The sequence below is a fragment of the Tenrec ecaudatus genome, chromosome 5 (assembly GCF_050624435.1).
Source record: "Tenrec ecaudatus isolate mTenEca1 chromosome 5, mTenEca1.hap1, whole genome shotgun sequence".
Classification (NCBI taxonomy): Eukaryota; Metazoa; Chordata; class Mammalia; order Afrosoricida; family Tenrecidae; genus Tenrec; species Tenrec ecaudatus.
In genome coordinates this window covers 99,572,452-99,593,673 of record NC_134534.1, presented here as the reverse complement: position 1 = coordinate 99,593,673, position 21,222 = coordinate 99,572,452, and the positions used below count along the sequence as shown (strand labels likewise).

At 40.3% G+C, this 21,222-nt stretch overlaps 1 protein-coding gene across 1 annotated transcript in view; it reads left to right on the top strand.

Annotated features, from left to right (window-relative positions):
* The window catches only part of RASEF (RAS and EF-hand domain containing), a 96,173-nt gene that overhangs the window by 42,938 nt on the left and 32,013 nt on the right, over positions 1–21,222 (top strand). Inside the window, exons 3-7 of the mRNA XM_075550700.1 lie at positions 4,667–4,757; positions 9,674–9,769; positions 13,372–13,449; positions 17,029–17,144; positions 19,276–19,344. Coding sequence (XP_075406815.1) covers positions 4,667–4,757; positions 9,674–9,769; positions 13,372–13,449; positions 17,029–17,144; positions 19,276–19,344 — 450 coding nt within the window. The remainder of the gene's footprint in view (positions 1–4,666; positions 4,758–9,673; positions 9,770–13,371; positions 13,450–17,028; positions 17,145–19,275; positions 19,345–21,222) is intronic.

The following is a 21,222-nucleotide window of genomic DNA, read 5'->3' as shown; positions in this document are numbered from 1 at the left end:
CTCAGGGGTACATACTTTTGTTTATTGCTGTCAATTTGACACCAACTCATGGTGACCTACGTACAATAGAACAAAACATTGCCCAGTGTGGTGTCATCCTCACAGTCATTGGAAAGTGTGAATCCATGGTTTTGGCTACTGTGCCAACCAACTCACTCTGGGTCTCCTTCCTCTTTGATCTCCTTCACCTGATGTGATTTCTTCTTCCAGAAATTGACCTGGCCTGGAGAATCAAAGCAAAATACAATGTGTTACATCATTAGTTACAAATTAGTTACTTTTCAGAAGTAAATTGCCACCCTTTCTTCCTCCTCTGCTTAGTCTGGAAGTTCTGTGATAACCTGTATGCCCATGGATTAGCCCCCTATTACTTTTAATTCTGGTGGTAATACAGTAGCACTCAAGCCACCACATTACGACAAACTGACAGATGGTTGATGGAAATTGTATATAAATTATACATAATAAATTCCCACTGCTACCCAGTTGGTTGTGACTCATTTTGTGCTTCCCCCAGCCCCTGAAAATTCATGTATATGAGTATATGGTTTACCAGATTGTAAAACTTTATAGGAGCATAAAGTCTCATTTTTATCCTAAGGAGTGGATGGTGCCTTTGAACTGCCAAACTTACAGTTGTTGGCCCAGTACATATCCCATAGTGCTAACACGGCTCCAATCCATTGAGTGTTAGCCGGGGTTGGCTAGAGAAATCCAGAGATACTCATGTATATAAGGAGCTTTATATTAAAGAGTAATTATATATTGAGAAAACATACCAGCCCAGTCTAGATCAGGTCCATAAGTCTGATATTAGCCCCTATGTCTGATATCAGTCTATAAATTACTCTTGATCACAGGCCAATGGGTGGAAAGTCTTGTGGATCAGCACTGGTGTGGGTCTCTACATGTCTCCTCCAACTCCAGGGCTCTGGCTCCATCAGTGTAGCTCTATGTGTCTTGTCAATAGGAATGTATAGCAGAAAGAGCGGCTCTGGCCTCCAGTGAACTATTTATCTCTGTAAGCCTCCAAATGAGGTCATCAAGCTGTGACCTGATTGATAGGCTAAACAGCACCCCTTCACTCTTAATAGCCTCAAGCTGACAACAGATTACATAAGTACCACACATAGAGTCAGTGCTGACTCACAGTGATCACTGTAGGTTTCCAAGACTATTAACTGTTTATGAGAGTTGAAAGCCCAGTGTTTCTCCTGTGGAGTTGCTGACCATGTGGATCGCAGCCCAATGCATAGCCACCCCACTGCCAGGGATCCTTCCAAGTTTACTTTAAATTGCTGTTGGACTCATGTGGCAAATGGACTCAACTACACTATCCCATTGTGATATGTTGGGTATTGTGGAGTTGGCTCAGACTCATAGCAACGCCATATGACAGTAGAACTCCCCCTGGGGCTTCTAAGGCTGTAATTTTTATGGATACAGTTCGCCAGGTCTTCCTCTCGTAGAGCTCCTGAGTGGGTTTGAACTACCAGCCTTTCACTTAATACCTGAGCACTTGATCATTGTACCACCAAGGTCCTTGATATATTTTTTTGGGAATCTAGGGCTTTCTAACTTAACCAGCATGCAAGAAGCTGAGATAGGCAACAATTCTTAGGTCAGCCATAGATCAATCAATAAGTCACTATCATTCTATTATATGAACTGCTCAAGGCTAATGAATAGATACATAGTAATTAGCTGCTGGAAGCATACAGGAAATTTTTCAGCCACAGAAGTGCGTGGGACTCTATTGAAAGCTTAGCTTTGTCACCAATAGGGCTGTGACCCTGGACAGGTTACTCATTTCCCTGAACCTTACCTGAAAAATGAGCATGAAAATACGTGCATCATCCAGATGTTGGGACTGTTCAGTGAGGGAGAGCCCCTCGTGCAGCACCAGCCACATAGTGGGTGTTCGCAAATGTTTCTTTTTCTCTAGCTAACCCGGCTCACCTTGCCTTTGTGCTTCTGCTGAAGGTCAAAACTCTGTTACACCTTACTGTCACAGACACAGTTTAAGCCCAAACTATCTTACATTGGATTTCTCTTTGATATTAACAACAACCCTTCACAATAGCAGCATTTGTATTTGTTAAGATCTTATACATGACAACCTCATATATGACTCTCCTCCCTGGAAACACTAAATTCTTTTAGGATGTATCAGGTGAGGAAGGACTTTGTGTCATTTCCTCGATGCTACACAGGTGCTTCTGGGGACGTGGGCTCCTCCATGGTGCTCAGGTCCTGCAGGCCTTTACAACTCTTAAAACATGGCCATTGGATAGGATACTGCCTTTTCTGCTCGGGGATCGGGAAGACCCCAATATTCTTCAGCTACTCTGTTTCCTCTTTTTGGAGACAGAGAATAATAGCAAAGTGTAACTTGACCATTTGGAGAAACTGAAGAGGATTAAAAGTATAGAAGATATAATGTTTTTAAAAATTAATACTAAATAGGACCTATATCATAGATGTCGAAATGTGCAGTATGTGACTGGGACATTTCTCCTGAACATTTTTAGTTCTATTTAAAATCTCTTTTTATTTATTTATCTATTTAATTATTAAATCATTTTATTGGGGCTTGTACAACTCTTATCACATTCCATACTTATGTCCATTGTGTCAAGCACTCCTGTACATTTGTTCCCCTCATCATTCTCAAAACATTTGCTTTCTACTTAAGCCCCTGGTATCTGCTCCTCAGTTTTACGCCTCCCTCCCCACTTCCCCCTGTCCTATGAACCCTTTATAATTTATAAATTAGTATTATTTTGTCATATCTTATACCATCCGATGTCCCCCATCACCCACTTCTCTGTTTTCCCTCCTCCAGGGAGGAGGTTATATGTAGACCCTTGTAATCTGTTCCCCCTTTCTCCCTCACCTTTACTCCACCCTCCTGGTATCACCACTCTCACCACTGGACCTGAGGGGTTCATCTGTCCTGGATTTCCTGTGTTTCCAGTTCCTATCTGTACCAGTGTACATCATCTGGTCCAGCCGGCTTTGTAAGATAGAATTGGGATCATGATAGTGCGGGGAGGAAGCATTTAGGAACTAGAGGAAAGATGTATGTTTCATTGTTGCTCCACTGCGCCCTACTGGCTCATCTCCTCCCTGTGACCCTTGTGCAAGGGGATGTCCAGTTGTCCACAGATGGGCTTTGGGTCCCCAGTCATCATTCCCCCTCATTCACAATGATATGATTTTTTTGTTCTTTGATGCCTGATACCTGATCCCTTTGACACTTTGTGATCACACTTGCTAGTGTGCTTCTTCCATGTGGGCTTTGTTGTTTCTCAGCTAAATGGCTGCCTGTTTATCTTCAAGCTTTATGACCCTAGACTCTCTCTTTGCCCCCAAGTTTTTATTTCTAGAGGTTTCCAGTAGGATAAAAAAGGGCAGTCTTCAAGTGTCCAGAATTTTAGGAAGAATTGGCAGTGGTTGGATCAAATAGAGTATCATTATGGGATCCTGATAAACTAGAAGAAGGAAGAAAGAAGGTTGCTCAGAGGTGGGGAAGGCAGGAAGAAAAACATCAGGGGCGGCCTCAGAAGTAGGCAACTGTTAAACAGGCTTGGCAAGATGCAACATCATGACAAAGCCAAAAAAGGAAGCTTGGCTTATGTGACTTAGCTATTTCCACTAATAGCCATTCCAACCCCAAAAATCTTATGGAGAGGTGGAATTGCTAGACTTGAAGTAACATCGACTTGCTAACTGCAATGCCAGTGGTTTGAACCTGCCAGGCCCTCCTTAGTGCCTTAGTGGCTTATACGTTGGCCTCAGCTACAAGATGTGCAGTTGAAAACGACCAGATGTTCTGCAGGAGAAATAGGAGGCTTTCTACTCCTGTAAGAGTTACAATCTTGAAAACTCCCACAGAAGCAGTTCTACTCTGTCTTATAGGATTGCCATGTGTCAGAATTGACTCAATGGTAGTGAGACAGATTTAAACCCTTTAAAATTTAGAGACAGGTCTATTCCGACCTATAGAGTCTCTGTGAGATGGAATAGACTCAATGGTCTTGATTTTGAATTTTAGCATATATGACATTTTCAATTTTATAAAATTCCAAAATTGTACTTAACCACTTTTGTTAGTTTTTAAAAAATAGTAATTATTATGACAGTTGTGGCAGCAAATAGGACGTTCAGATCTTATGGAGAGTATGCCAATCATTTGATCTCTTTAACTGTTCTTTGAGATAATCAAATTTAAGGTGTTTTATGTAATTTATCTGTTTAATATCGAGTTTTAATAGTGTGCTAGGTCTAAATGGTCAAGTTGCCAATTTCATCTTATTTTGTCGAATGAATGGAGGCTCTTGTGCTTCTCCTTTTCTATATAATGCAGAAGAATCCCCATGCGGTGCACATGTTTAAGCATGGAGCCGTTAACCAGAAAGTTGACAGCTCACACCTACCCATAGGCACCTTGGGAACAAAGTTCTGGTGATCTGTTTCTGGAAGGTGACAGCCATGGAAACACTGTGGGGCAGAGTTCTCCTTTGATGACCAGGGGTTTCCATGGGTCTGATTTGACTTGATGGCAACTGATGGATTGTGGTTTGGAGTAGCTGAGGCCTTGATCTTTGTCTTTGTGCTACGTGACGGGATATAATGAAAAGACATACATCTGGTTGGATTTCAGAGCCCAGGACAAAGCAGCCATGCAGCTGAGTGAGATGGAAGAGGAAATGGATCAGAGGATTCAAGCTGCAGAGCACAAGACACGAAAAGACGTGAGTTCTGTGACTGGCCCATTTATTCAGTATGCTCATGGAGCCCGTGCACAAGCTGGCTGCTGGGATCACCCTTCTTGCTGTGCTTCTTCGCTGCAGCTGTTTCCGTCACCTTGAAGAGGGGGCCCTCTTTCCCCTCTCTAAACTCGGACAAGCTCTCCTGCTCCCTGAGGGCACCCATTGCCCTCTTCCTAATCTGGACGCCTGTCATGCATGCCACCTACAGTGCGCTGTTGGATGCTGAGGGTTGAAGAAAAAAAATTTTAGGCAATTTATTGGGAGCAATTGGCATACAACAAGCTACACATATTTAAAGTGGATAATACAATTTGTTTTTCAGTATGTATATATCCATGAAGTCATCGTTCAATTGACATAAGGAACATACCCATTCGCTGGAAATGCTTCCTCATATATGTCTTCTACCTCCCCACTTCTTGGCCTTTCCTTGCCAGGCTACTATTTCTCCGTTTTCTCTCATTTGGATGAGCTTGACTTTTTAAGAATTTTATCTAATTGGAACCATACAGTATGCTCCCTTCTTTGCCTGCCTTCTTTTCTCAGCATAATGGTTTTGAGGTATATTCATGTGCTAACACGTATCAATAATTCCTTTTTTCTATTCCTGAGTAATATGCTCTTGCTCAGATATACAACATTTCACGTTCTCCATATCCATTTTTCTGTGACGGGTGTTGTAATTACTTCTAGGAAAGCCATCGGCCATTGTGTGTATGTATTTGTAAGTTTCTAGTAGGGAACAGTTGTTCTAGATGTCAGTGCATGTTTAACTGTTCTTACACTAGATACTGCCTAAGTGTTGTATCAAAGTAAGTTAGTAGCACTATTGTACTTTTTGCCAGTGTATGAGAGTGTTTGAGAGTTTCATATTCTCATATTCTAACGAGTGTAGAGGAATGTCATTATGGTATTAATTTACATTTACCTAAGTACCTTTTCATGTATTTATACCTCTGTATAGTTTCGGTAAAGTAGCTTTTAGAACTTTTTGTCCATTTAAAAAGTAGGTTGTATGCCTTCTTAATATTGCATTTGAGAGTTGTTATATATTCTGGATATAGGTCTCTTATCAAATACTTTATCTATACATATTTCTGCCAGGTTGTGACTTATGTTTTCACTCTTGAAACTGTGTTTTGAAGAAGACTAAACATTTTTAAAATTTTGATAAAGTTTGGTTCATCAAATTTATAGTGGGTGTAATATGTAACAAATTTTTGCCTAACCCAGAGTTAAAAACAAATTTCTCCAGTGTTTTCTTCTAGAAGTTTTAAGTTTTACTTTTATGTTCCGTTTTATGTGTAGTATAAGGTGTATGTTGAAGTTGTATTTTTGTTTATTTTATTTATCCAGTTATTCCAGTATCAGTTGTTAAAAATATTGTTCTCCACTGAGTTAATTTTTCACTTTTGTCCAAATTCAGTACTATATCTGTGCAGGCTGATTTCTGGACTCTCTTTTCTGTTCCAGTGATGTATGTGTTTTCCTTTCAGTATCCCACTGTCTATATGCACATTACTTTAAAATAATTGGTGGAATCAGATAGATCTTTAACTTTGTTCTTTTTAAAAGGGTTTTGAATATTCTAGGTGTTTTTAATCCTATATAATGAACTTTTCAATGAATGTAAAACAAATAAAAAAATGGTGGGCTTGTTGATTAGTATTTCATTCCACTTATTGATCAATTTAGAGCAGCAGTTTTCACCCTGTGGGTCATGACCCCTTTGGGGTCGAAGGATCCTTTCTAGGCGTTGCCTGATTCATAACAGTAGCAAAATTAATTTTGAAGTAGCAATGAAAATAAGTTTATAGTTGGGGGTCACCACAACATAGGAACTGTATTAATGGGTCACAGCATTAGGAAGCTTGAGAACCACTGATTTAGAGGGAATTTGAATTTAAAAAATATTAATTCTTCTGAATTACAAGCAATATATATGTAAACACCTTTAAACAGATGTTTTTAGTGTATATGTTCAAAATATTTTATAATATTCAATGTACAAGTTTTATAGTTATTTCTAAATATTATAATGAATATAAATGAATCTAATAAGTACTTATAAGCATTTATTTAAAATTGATTACTAAGTATTTCATATTTTTATGCTATTATATATGATGCCTTAAAATTTTGCTTTCTGACCGCTCATTGTTAATAATATGATTTTAAATTTTGATCTTACATCCTATAGCATAACTAAACAGTATTTACTAATATGAATTATTTAATTTATATTGATTATTTAATTTACTTTTTTGAACTTAGTCTTTACAATTATTCACCCAGAAAATGGAGGCACCAAAATATTAAGTAACTTGCTCAGGATAAGATTTTTAATTTTTTGTGTATTCCATCACAATTTCTAAACAAGTGATTTTGTTACCCATTTATGAATAGAGAGCTGTATTGCTGTCTTTTCAATATTGGTGATGCATTTTATTTACTGAAGTGAATAGAGGAATCGGAGTGATGAGAACATACATCTTTGTCTCATTTCCCATCTTATAAAGCATTAATTATTTCAACTGTAAATGTAAGGTTAGTGGTACATTGCTCATTGATCCTTGTAGTTAAGTGCTTGCAGCCACTCAGTGTGCAGCCTTGGAAATGCCATGGCTTTTTAATATTCTGTCCTCTAGTGTCACTATGAATCAGATTCAACTTGATGGCCAATTTTCTTTTTAGTTGTTCATAACTCCCACCGAATCACTGTGCTAAAAAGAACTCATTGACATTCCGCTAGTTCAGGAGGTAGCATATGAGCATGAGCTAATGCTGCTGAAGGCAGAATTTCAAGTGGCACTGAAAGCATTAGCCAAAAATAAGACTTAAGGAATTGATGAAATACCAATTGAAATGTTCCAACAAGCTGATGAAGCCCTCAAAGCACTCACTTGTTTATGCCAGGAAATTTGGAAGACAGCTCGTTGGCCAACTAACTGTAAGAGATCCATATTTGTGCCCACTCAAAAAGAAAAGGTTATTCAACAGAATGCACAAATTATGACTGAACATTGTCCAGCAAGGTATGCAGCAGTATATTGTCAGGGACTTGCCAGTGGTACAGGTCAGATTATGAAGAAGATGTGGAACAAAGGATATCATTGCCGACGTCAAACCAGGAAGGTGTGCGTCATTGATGCATTGCACCTGCTCACCATACTCATTCAATCCGTATTCTGAGAAAATCACCAGAGAAACTCGATTCTATGGAGAAGAATGTGCCATCAGGATTGGAGGGAAGCTTATTTACTGTCTTTGATATACAGGTGGCACAACCTTGCTTGTTGCAAGTGAGGAAGACTTGAAGTACTTGCTGATGAAGATCAAGGACTGTAGCCCTCAGTAGGGATTAACACTCAATGTAAAGAAGACTGGATCAATAGGTAGTAACATCACGATAAATGCAGAAAAGGTGGCAGTTGTCAAGGATTTTGTCTTGCTCAGATCCAGAATAATTATTCATGGAATCAGCAGTCAAGAGATCAAAAGACGCATTGCATTAAGCAATTCTGCTACTCAAGACTTCTCGGGATTATTGAAAAGCAAGAATGTTACTTTGAGGCCTAGGGTGCACCTTATTCAAGCCTTGGTGTTGTCAATGCCTCCCATGCATGGGAAAGTTGAACGCTCAATAGGGAAGACCAAAGAAGGATCAAGGCATCTGAATTGCGGTGCCGGAGAAGAATACTGACAGTACCACAGACTGCTAAAAGCACAAATCACTCTGTCTTCAAGCATGACCAGCGTGCTCCTTAGAGCCAGGACAGCAAGACTTTGTCTTTGGACACATTTTCAGAAGACACAAGTGCCTAGAGCAGTAAATTATGTTTGGTAAAGTGGAGGGGCAGCAAAAAAGATGGTCCTCAAGGAGATGGCTTGACTCTGTGGCTGCCACAATGGACTCAAGCAGAGGAACAATTTTGGGGATGGCGCAGCACCGGGCAGTGTTTCATTCTGTTGTGCATATGGCTGCTATGGGTCATAACTGTATCTATAGCACCTACTAGCAACACTCCATGTCATCAGTTTGTAGCTCCCAACCTTATATATCACCTTCATCAAGTTGAGAAATTTTCTCTCTCTCTCTCTTTGCTTTTTTCCCCTCCCAGTTAACAGTTCTAAAGAAATCAGGAAAAGATATTGGATTTTTCCAAATGTGTTTTCAGTGTTAATTGAAATAATCATATATTTTTTCTTTTTCAAAATATCAATTCTCTATTAGATCAGAGTTCAATAACATTACAATCTTTTCATCAAGTCCACTTGGTCACAGTGTATAATACTTTTTTATATCATTGAATTCAGTTGCTAAATTTCACAAGTTTTGCATATGTATTCATAAAATATATTTCTTTGTGGCTTTCTTTGAAAATGTTTGTCTGAATTTACTGTTGGGTTCATTGTATTCTTATAGAAAGAGTATTCCCTTCTAAATTTTTTTACATGCAATTCAATTAATTAAACCTATTAAAAAGAATTGTGCCATCATTACCATAATTAATTTTAGAACATGTTGTTTTATGTTCTTTTTATTCGCTCCCTATTTACTACCCACATCCCCTGCCACAACCCCACCAAACTACCAATCAATTTACTGTCTCTGTAGATTTATCTATCCTGAATTTCATACAAAGGAAAAAACCCCAGAAAACAAAACAACATAAAGAACAAATAAAACATTGAAAGACCTTAGTTGAAAAGGAACCAGATCTGTTGTATATTGAAAGCCTATTTCTACCACCCCTTTTCATCTGCCCTGAGCAGTAGACTTAGGGCCAGCCTCAGTTTGATACCAAAGATTTCTCACCCATGGGATTGAAGAGGTGGAACCTATTGAAATCAGCCCCCTTTATACACCACAAAAGCTTTTTTTTTTCGCCCCCTAGGAAAAACGCAAAGCTGAAGAAGCACTTAGTGACCTCCGACGTCAATATGAAACAGAAGTTGGGGATCTTCAAGTGACTATTAAAAAACTCAAAAAGGTAGGTATGTGGTTGCTAGACACTTAGGGATAGCCTTCGTATCAAAGGTGTCTCAAGTTATTCATGACGGACAATACATGGCACTTTAGTGATGCAGCAGCAAAAGTCAGAGTGCAGAGTCAAATTGGGAAGATTTTGTTTTACGTGCTCAGGGTTCCTCTCTTAGCTCGAGGGTCACCTCCTGTTACAAACATTTCCTGTCTTTTAAACATTTGTCCTTCAAGCTTCAGTGTGATTTCCACAATCATAATCAACCAAACGCTCGCAGGAAGCACCTGTTCAGTGGGCTGCCTGTCCCGGAACAGGAAGCTGCTGTCTTCCTTGGTCAGATATATCCTGCCCACCTTGATGCCAGGTACATCGTAGGTATGTAGTGAATATTTATTGAATGAAATTTATATTTCACTTTTGTGTAGAACTTTCCATGTGTAGAAGACTCATGATCAGCAAGACATGGGAGATAGTGTAGGTGTGGCTGGGTCTTGGCCTTTGCTCTAGCTAGTTTCTAAGGAGCAGGTCCCAGTTCTCTCGTGGGTCTTGGTAGTAGGGGAGGAGAAGATCCTATTTGTAGCATTTGCCAATTTCCATAATGTACATGATGACACCATTACCAGTTTCAGGCTTTCAAGCTGACGTCACTGACTTCAGAGCTGGGAAGAGATTCTTAAAATAAGTGCTTGCCAGCCAGTGCATGACAGCTTTACTTCTAGTATGAGGGTTATCTCTGTAATAGAAATATTTCAGCTAAAATTAAAATGATAACAGAGAAGTAAATAATCAGTGAAAATAGCCCTTGTGACCTTGGACATACCACGTTGCTTCTCTGGTTGTTCATGAAATAAACATAAATGCTCCTTCCAGTGTTCATTTTCAGTGAAATTAAGGACTACATGATTGTTTTTTGCTGTTGTTCTTGTTACTACAGTTTAACTGTTGGAATTAGTAAGAATTCTTCACGATAGCTTTCTTGGCAATCATGATAAATATCAACCTTCTAACTAGTTTTCAGACATCATTAGACACTACAAGCAATTTTTGTTTTGCTGAATTAAAAGCGGCCGATTGCCTGTTTATGTCAGAGCGATAGAGTTTCCTACTCATTGTCCTTACTTCTTTGTATGACTTTCTAAATCTTTGCACAAAGAAACCACATTCAAACCTCATTTTGATAGAGCATACAATAAAGATTGAATTAGTCACTCTTCTAGGGTTCCCATACAAGACGTCTTAAAATAAATGCTCTAAAATCAGATAAGTTTATTCTCTCACAGTTCTGGAGGCTGTACGTCTGAAATCCAGGTGTTAACAAGATTGACTCTTTTTGGAGGCCTCTCAAAGAGAGCCTGTTTCCTGTCTCTCTCTTAGCTTCCAGTGGTTTCCCATGACCCTTGGAGTCTCTTGGCTTGTGCTCTTTACTGTACATGTCTGTTCTGTTCTTTTAAGGGTACTGATCATATTGGATCAGGACCAGTCTGACTTCATGTTAACTTATTACATCTGCAAAGACACTATTTTCAAATAAGTCACATTCACAGGTAACAGGTTTTAGAATTTTAACATACTTTTTTGGGGGTGGGTTGGGGAGAGGGTTGTGCACCTACATCCATTACAGGCACCAAACAGAAAAGGAGCAGGCTGGGTCCAGGTGTAAGGAGACCCGAGTCCTTATCAAGACGGTACCAGTATCTGCCTAGCACATCTGAAACACTCGGCTTCATCCTTTGATCTCTAGCTGCTTCTCTGTAAAATAAAATTCATTATAAGTGTCTTATCTAATCACAGTAGTTGATATTGATTTTGTTCATTTAATTTTGTCATAATGTAGGTTAGATCAACTTCCTCCACAGACACTAAGTTCCAGAGAGGTTAAATAACTTGCTCAAAGTTAGTAAGTGAAGGTCTGGGCATACTACACAGCTTTCACTTTCGTTCATTCACACCACACTTCCTGACTAACTAGTAGGGTTGTTATAAAGACAAATATAAGACAATTTATATGAGAACACACTTAAAGCCTATAATTCCAACATTCATATAAATTATAGAATTTATAGTTATTGAATCGAGCTAAGGTTACACAGTGTACTGTAATTGCCATGATCCTTTATCGATGGTTTTTTAAAAAATTACTTGTTTCCACAATTTATTGTCTCTCAACTTAAAATTCATCCTGGAATCAATGGCTCTTCCTAGTAATAGTCAGCCATGCAGTAGTCCTTACTGGCATATTTTGGAGATTTTTCAGGTTCAATTACAGATCACGCCAATAAAGTGACTATCACAATAAAGTGAATAACATGAATTTATTGGTTCCTAGCATGTATAACTTACAGTTACCCCATACTACAATAATAATTGTATATTTCACACTTGATGGCAGTGAGGTTTTTTGTTTTGTTTTGTTAATTTACTGCACATATATCCATGAATATTCAGGGTATGATGTTAGGAAAACATCTTACCCATTTCATCAAGCCAGACACCTTGAGGAAATAAGTCACTGGATCTGAAGGTTCAGTATCATGGTCTAGGGAGACAACAAGGTCTATTAGTGTAACATGGTCTACAAAGCTAATGTTCTGCTTCCTATTTTGGTGAGTAGTAACCGGAGCATTAAAAGCTCAGGTGCAGTACAGCAGTGGTGTGCAGTGCAGCAAAACATACAATATTTCCTCTAGTTCTTGAATGCTTCCCCTCCCCCCACTGTCCTGATCCCAATTCTACCTTACAAATCCAGCTGGACCGGAGGATATACACTGGCACAGATAGGAACTGGAAACACAGGGAATCCAGGGCAGATGATCCCTTCAGGACCAGTGGTGAGAGTGGCGATACCGGGAGGGTGGAGGGAAGGTGAGGAAGAAAGGAGGAACCAGATGACAAGGATCTACATATAACCTCCTCCTAGGGGATGGACAGCAGAGAAGTGGGTGACGGGAGACATTAGACAGTGTAAGACACGATAAAGTAATAATAATTTATAAATTATCAAGGGTTCATGGGGTAGGAGAGACCAGGGAGGGAAGGGAAAAATGCGGAGCTGATATCAAGGGCTCACGTAGAAAGCAAAAGAGTTAACTGGTGTCCAGCTACCACTATAAACTTACTTGGAAAAGGATTACGTTAGAAAATCCTGGATACAGTAGGAGAAAAATGTGAAATCTCAAAATCATTAAAAAGGTCAGCCTCACTGGTTGGATGAAAACTGGTGGAACTCTGGTGACTGGTTCTTGGTCATTCTTCAGACCTGGAACTCCGCTTACCCCTGTGGCTCAATTATCAGACAAACAATAGTTCTATAAGGACAACAGTGATACTAGGGAGGTATGCACTCCTCAGAATAAAGTTCGTAAGAGTTGGAGAAAAAGGAATAAAAATGTGAAATGGGAAAGATGTGAGAAAAGTGATGTTACATTGTGATGAGTACAGTCAATGACATGAAACAAATGTATATAGATTGTTGGATGGAAAACTGATTTGCTCTGCAAATCTTCAGCCAATTCAGAATTTTTTAAAATCCCCATATCTTAAGACATTCTTAAGCATAAGCAGATTAATTAAAAATGTACTCATAAATGTATAACTTTTATTTGCTATTCCAGATAGAAGAACAATCAAAACATATAAGTCAAAAGGAAGATGTATCTGCATTAAAAAAACAAATCTATGATTTATCAATGGTAAGAATCACCTTTTTATTCACAGAAATGCGTTTTCTTTAGATTGTTGTTTCTAAACACGATCATGGTATTATTACAGAAATAGAAGCTTAAAGGTAAATGCTGTGATAGGGAATCTCGAAAGAGCTTTTGAGCTGAGGTATATTTATAGACGCCTTTCTCTTCTACAATGGCCACACATATTATGACTATTTTTATTTATTATTTTAATCAAAGTAATTATTAAAAGTGATAGAAAGCAGTACCTTTGCTACGAAGGACAGACACGTATTGTCAGAAATCTGCATTCGGAGTATTACTGTCTTGACTCTTCCCGTGTGCTCTCAGAGAGGAACTACATCATGCCTCTCGCCTAACTTTGGTTTTCAGCATCCATGGCGTTCTTTTGATGTTTGCAGATGTTTCTTCACATTGTACTCCCCTGTTGTGTCTGTGTCTCTGTTCTTCCATAAGATACAACTGGGATGGGATTGGGATCTATCTACTTGAGTATGGCCTTAAGTTAACTATTCTGTTATCAGTATTAAGTTTTCTTAATTTTTTTCCTTTAGATGAGTATGTAATAGCTGACATTGAGTCAACCCCAATTCATAACCCTGTATGAAATGGAATACAATGTGACCTGGTTCTACATTATCCCCACACTTACAAACATACTCAAGTCTGTCATTGCTGCTATTGTACCTATTTCTCTCATTTCTAGTCCTCCCTGTCTCACTGGCCGTCTGCTTCACCAAGTGTGATGTTCTCTTCTGGTTACTGATACCTTTGATGACGGATCCAAAACAAGCAGATTGGAAACTGTTCTGTCTCAGTCCATAACCCAAAATCTTTATGGATTTTGCTTTTATGAACACTTCGGAGCTTTAAAGAGAATAAAGAGTATTTCTCTTATTATGATTCTAAATATTTCTACTATAATCCAAGAAGAAAGTCAGGATTACATTTCCTTCTCTTTAGTCATTATCCTCTTGTTATCCCAAAGTGGAGCTTTCCAGTTTTTTCATGGTCATTTCCAGGTTGTGCCACATCCTAGTTGGCTTTCTCTTTGAGTCATGGTTGTCTTCTACAGTGACTTCTTTTTACTGGGTTTTCCAATACCACGTCTTTTTATTCTTCGTGAAGCATAGGGTTTATTTTGTTTTCTCCCTAAAGAAATAATTAAATTTGAAGGGTACTGTTATAATTTTCATTGAAGTGATGTTATTTTTAAACATGCTACCCATATGTCTGGATCAATAAGCAATATAATGAATGAGTTTGGGTTTATGTATTTATTTCTGAAATGCCTCTGGGTATATCCAAACGTCCAGTCTTTTGGCTAACGTTTGGACAGTTAACCGCTTGTACTACTGAGGATTAGCTGGAAGAGTGGGGCATGATTAGTCACGGGGAAGCTTTATTCTCATTCAGTTCTTCTTACCAAGAGAGACTTTGTCTTATTGCCTTTATAGTTGACTCTGGCTGCCTGTAATTCTTTGCTGCCATAAAAAAGATGAAGGGTTTAGGGAATTTCTTAACACACAGAACACTTAATCTCTATTTTCAGTGCATGCTTATTCCAAGAATCTGGAAATATACCTGGCCAATTGCTGTTTTCTTTCTTTTTTTTTAAACAGTCATAATTTTATTGGGGGCTCATTCAACTCTTATCACAATTCATACATATATCCGTTATGTCAAGCACATTTGTACTTGTGTTGCCATCATTTTCAAAACATTTCTTTCTACTTGAGCCCTTGGTATCAGCTCATTCTCTGCCCCCCAACCCCAAGTCTTCAACCTCCTTGGGTCTCTTTTCCCCCCAAGTATAATCCCTTTGTCATCACATTTCCATTCAGTTTCCATTTTCCAGGAACGCTCAACATTTAGCTCTCTTTATTGCTCATGATCTGTTCTTCCATTCTTTAACAATCCAACTCGTTGCCATTGAGTAAATTGTGACTCCTGGCAGCTCTTCGGGACAGAGCAGAACTGCCCATGCGGTTTCCCGAGACTGTAAATCTCTGGGGAGTAGAAAGCCTCATCTTTTACCCAGAAAGCAGCTGGTAGTTCTCCAATGCTGACCCTGTGGTTAGCAGCCCCATCTGAAAGGGTGAGGGGAAGCCTCTGACTTCCTCAGACTTCACAACAGGGAAGGAAAATCAGACTCAACACCAAGGATGATTCATAAGAAGCAAAAGGCAGACATATCTTCGAAACGTTTCCAACCTGGCAACACCCATCTGTCCCACAATGCTCTTTATTCCTCTGCTGGTTTCTATAATCTATTACAATGGCTACCCAGAACCTGCCCCAAACCCACAGTTAAGGGATTTACTAGGGGAAGGGGACAGACAGGTAACCATTCAGTATCAGAAATGCTCAAGATACAGCAGTTCTTCGGTCAGTTAGGCCTTATCTCAGCCACCGTGCTCTCAGCTTCAAGATCTCTCGGTCATGTGGCTCTTTGGTCTCTGCCCCACCAGGGCAAGAATTAGAAACGTCCTGTGACCCTGCTGCTAAGTGCCCAGCCCATAGGGCACTGCACTTTACCACATCCCTCAGCTTCAAGGTCTTTGGTTCTAACCCTTCAAACTCACCTTCCCTCTTTAAAATGTTCTTGGGGGTACCCCTTCCAGAAATGAGTCTCCTGCCTGAAGGTACTCGGCTTTACTCATTCTGAGGCCCAGAAAGGCAATTGCTCTGTCTCCTACTCTGCTCTTGACTGTGTGCTGCCACGTCTCTCCGATTCTCTCTCATCAGAGTTGCGCACTGTGATGCCCACACAGGAATCTCCAGGTACAGGATGCACTCCATTCCTGGCTCCTCTTCCTTAATGGAAGTGAGAGCTCCCATTCCGCTTCTGCGCTGGTTCACTTGATACCCAGTGCGATGGCAAACTGACCAGGCTTTACATTATAGTCTCATATACTCTATTGGCGTGTTTCTACCAAATTATGTGTTGGGTGTTATAAAGACTGCTGATAGGAGAGCCATATCAAATAATTTACTATACCAGACTGACATTGTTTCATTTATTCTAGGGTTTCATATTTATAGTTTGCCGAAGGGGAAAAGGAAAAACTCATGTGCTAACTCTTTTGTTTAACCAGAAGTCTCCAGTGACGGTATTTTTCAGAAGATATAAACTTGCTCTTACCACAGTTATTTTTGTTTTCCTTTGTTTTTTAGTGAAAAACTTAACAGTGTTTGACGATAGGCCCCATTGTAACCTGTAGTCTTTCCGCTTGGTGGTAACGCTGTTAATTCCACAGATCGTTTATCAGTGCTTTCGTAGCTGTCATTAAGTTAAACAGGTGTTCAAATGTTTGCTGTAGATTATTTCACTAATAACTTTTAAAAATGCAGCATGATAAGCTCATGACTATTGTACTTTGCTACAAATATCAAATATATTTTAAAAAGTTCATAGTTTTGAGGATTTAGAATTTTGACACATTAATAATATACGATAATCTCAAACTGCATTGAATGACAGTTTGTTCATTGAACAGCAAAATAGAGAGGTCTGGGTGGGTAAGGAGGGCTGTGCCGGCAGAAGTAATGAGTCTAATGATCACTATTCCTCTTCTCTAGGAAAATCAGAAAGTTAAGAAAGATCTCTTAGAAGCACAAACAAGCATAGCCTTTCTTCAGAGTGAATTGGATGCTTTGAAAAGTGATTATGCTGATCAGACTCTGAACTCTGAAAGGTATTTTTCCCTTTTGTTTAGCTTGAGTGGAATGCCTATTTTTAATCTTCTATGCAAGGTATAATAAAAGTTGATTTATTAACTTTTCTAATATGTTGTACCTAAACATTTTACTTTCACTGTAAGATTTCCTAGTGTTTTTCATGTTAATGATTTTAAAAACCAAGCCGACTAATTTTAGCTTAGCATAGTTAATGGCTTAATAAGTATTTGAAATAACTGGGAACAGGAGACTATACTTAATTTGTTAGGAATCAGTGCTATTTAAAATTCTCTGAAGGTGAGGATTGTGGACATATAACATACGATAGGAAACATGGGATATTTTGAGCAAGTGATTTTATTTTCCTATATTGTGTGTAATGATGATAATAATATAAGACCTAACCCACACACATATAAATTTTGAAACTGCCATCAAATCGATTCTAGCTCATAGCAACCCTATATTAGATTTCTGAGAATGAAAATCTTTATAGGGTCAGACAGCCATATCTTTCTCTCCAAAGAGCAACTAATGGATTTGAAGTGCTGACCTTGTTAAATAGCCGTCTAAAGTTTAACCCATCCTACTATCAGGGCTTTGGAGAGATATAGATATTTATCTCAAAATTCACTGCCATCTAATCAATTCTGTTAGTGACTCTGTAAGACCAAGTAGAACTTCCACTGTGGATTTATGAGACTGTAAAACTTTACTGGAGTAGAAATCCCCAGAATAGGTTTGAACTGCTGACCTTATGTTTAATAGCCCAACTCATAGCCCCCTAGGCCACCTTGACTCCTTGGATATTTATATAAAAACTCCAAATTCACTGCTATGGAGTTGATTCCAACTCTGAGCAATCCTGCCCTGTGGGTTCCAGAGCCTGTGACTCCTACGGGAGGAGGAAGCCTCGTCTCTCTCCCAGGGAGCAGCTGGTGGTTTTCAACCACGCCTGCCCAGGGCCCCTCTTATGTTTCTATGGGAGTGTGCGAAAAAGAACAGGAACCTTGACGGTACCATGGGAAAGTGTCAGTTTTGAATGAAAAGGTTGGCAGTTCAGACTGGCTCAGACACTGGTTGAAATAATACTTGATTCATATAGCTGCAGCGGAGAGTGATCAGTTCCATATGGAGGTGTCGGTCCTCCACGGCCGACAGGTCTCATTCCCCACTCGCCAGGGCAGCGGGTCTGCAAGCACTCCTTTTTCAGGCTTCCCACCCCCAGCAGGGACAGACAATGTGGGGTGCCATCTGTCACACACACACGTACGTAGTAAGCAAGACAAACGTGATTTAGTGGATATGCAGAATGAAGAAGGTTCCCTGTTAATGACAAAGAAACAGGACAGAAGAAGCTCAGGGCCCAACCTCCAATGTTAAGCAACGATCTAGGCCTACCATCTGATTAGGTTGTCCAGGTACGGGCCAGAAGACCATGTGATAAACAACTCTCTCAACACGTGCCTTTCAAAGAGTGAATGTGGACGGTTATTCTAGACAGAGCCTGTTACCCTAAGAGCTCTAAGTAAGAAGCTTGTCTGCTCAGCACAGGCTGAGGTGGCGTAGAGGCTGGCCGAGAGAAGAGGCAGCCAAGGCTTCAGAAATAATGCTGCAGTGGGATTGCAGAATGCGCACGTACACTGAGCGAGGAGAGCCCGAGTCAGGGATTTCTCTCCCTGGGGGGAGGAAGAAGGGAGCGGGAGCAGGAGTGGGGACAAGGTCGGGAAAGGTGAGGGCACCACAAAGAAGAAGGCAGTAGATTGTCTTGGCATTTGCATATGAAGCTTGGAAGGGCCCTGAAGAGTATTAGACCAAAGGGCCAGATTACTGTGACCACTTAGGGATCAGGCATCTAGGAGAAGGTCTCAGAGGGCACGGGTGGGGGATGGAGGAGCTGCTGGTGCAGAGATGTGTGGAGGAGGAGAAGCAGGTGTCACGCAGGGCAGCATGGCATATGGCTGTATGCAGGGTCCTGGAAGCAGAGACGTGCTCTGCCAGAACTGCCAGTGCCCCAGGAGAGCGGGGCAGGTGTGAAGGTGAAATCAAAAGGGCACCCGTCTTTGGAGAAGGGCCGGCAGGGTAGTGTAGATAAGGTATAAATCTGAATGCCTAATTGTCCTTCAATCATGAAATATGAATTTACAGGGACCTGGAAATAATCCGCGAGTACACAGAAGATCGAAATAGTCTTGAGAGACAAATTGAAATCCTCCAGTAAGTTTGCATCTAAATTGTTCCTTATATTTCAGCTTTACTTTTTAAAGAATATTCATGAAACACATGCCCCATTTAACACAAGTGTCTGTTTTCAAAAGATGGGGCTCTCACGTCAGTATACGCCTCTTCTCCCAGCTCATCCATTGGGCTTCTCGATGCCTCCAATGCGAAACAAGCGATTGCTCTGTACATCCTCACCTGCCCCGTGCTGTATCTTTGTGAAGAGTTTCTGCCTGGTCTCACCAGGGTTCTCTGCAGCTCTGCTCAGTGAATCTTCCAGCCTCTTGTCTCGTTGCCCTTCACAGCGCTGTGTGTGTGCATCTCTCGTTCCTGATCGATTGTGCCAAACCATTGCTGTGGAGGCGATTTCAACTCTGCATGGTTTTGTTAGATTTTCCCCCGGTAGAGATATTACACCTGCAGTGTCATTTTTGGAGACCCTGGGTGAGGCAAGCAGCAAAATTATTTGGCTGCTAACCAAGAGTTTGTGGTTCAAGTCTACCTGGAGGCCCCTCAGAGGGAAGGCCATGCGAGTTGGAATCGACTCAATGCCAACCCTGTGCGTGTCAGCTTCACAGCTAAACGGCAAATAGTTCTGTCCTTGAGGCTTTCTCCGCAACACCTCTCCTCACCCCTTCTTGTCATGGGAACCCACTCAGAGTTTCTTCGCTGCTGTAAGTGTCCACATCCACAGCGAAGTAAGGTCACCTTGACAGATGCTTCTTTCTGACCATTTAAAATATTGAAGTCTCACCTATAGGAGCTCACTCATTGCAGCAGTCACGGCAATTCATTTATTCATTGCTACACAGATTTTCATTCACCATGTTTTATGGGTTAGGTATTGCAGTAACTGAGGTCAGAGGGGCAAAAGTTATTGCCACTAAAGTGATGGGTTTCCGCTGACAGCAAACCGTTAGAATGATTCCCTGGGCTTTCTGATGCTAAACTGTTGTGGAAACAAGCAGGCAGCCTCATTTTTCTCCCTGGGGCAATGGGTGAGTTAGTGGTTAGGAGACCAATCATTAGCCTGCAGTGCTACCGGGTGCAAGTAAGAGAAAAATCTCTCCTTGTGAGGCTGGTCTAGGGGAAGGAGAAAAGCAGCAGCAGCTGAAGAAGAGAGTAAGAAATGTCGCCCAAAAGGGAAGTTTCAGGAAGAGAGTGCTCCTGGAGAAGAGATGTCAAGCTAAGAGGAGGAGGATGTGTGGGCATCAGGGAGAGAGAGAGCAGACAATCCACAAGGCAGGAGCACTGTTATCCTCATTTTATAGAAAAGGGGCTGCATTTCAGAGGTACAAAGAGTTGCCAACACATCAGCCACTCACCGGCAGTATTCGTGGATTGTATCTACACAGGCACTTCAGAAGAAAGGCCTGGCCATTCTCTTCAGACATATCAGTCATGGAAACTTCTACTTTGACACACATGGGGTCACCATGAGTAGAACCAGTTTCATGTTAAGTGGTTATTTTGTTTATTTGTTTGCTTATTTGTTTTAAGATTTGCCTAAGTCACGTGAGATATAAGTACCTTACCTTGGATTTGAACCCAGAGGTCTGATTTCAGCATCTGAGCTCTTTACTGGCAAACAATGATGCCTGGAGAGCTAACACCAGGCCCAGAGTAGAATATACTGCTAGTCAGGAGAGTGCAGCATGATGTAAGTCCAGTGTATTTGGTGGACTGTTAAGTGGGTCAGGATAAGGAGCGAGCAGTACATTGTTCAGGTGATAGGACTAGACATTCATGCAGGATAGACCTGATGAAACCTATTCAAATACCAGAGGAGCTAGTAGCTAATTCATTCATAAAATGTTCCAACAGCTTTAAGGAGACATGAGGCTTCAATTACTATGTTAGGAGAGTAGTACTCGT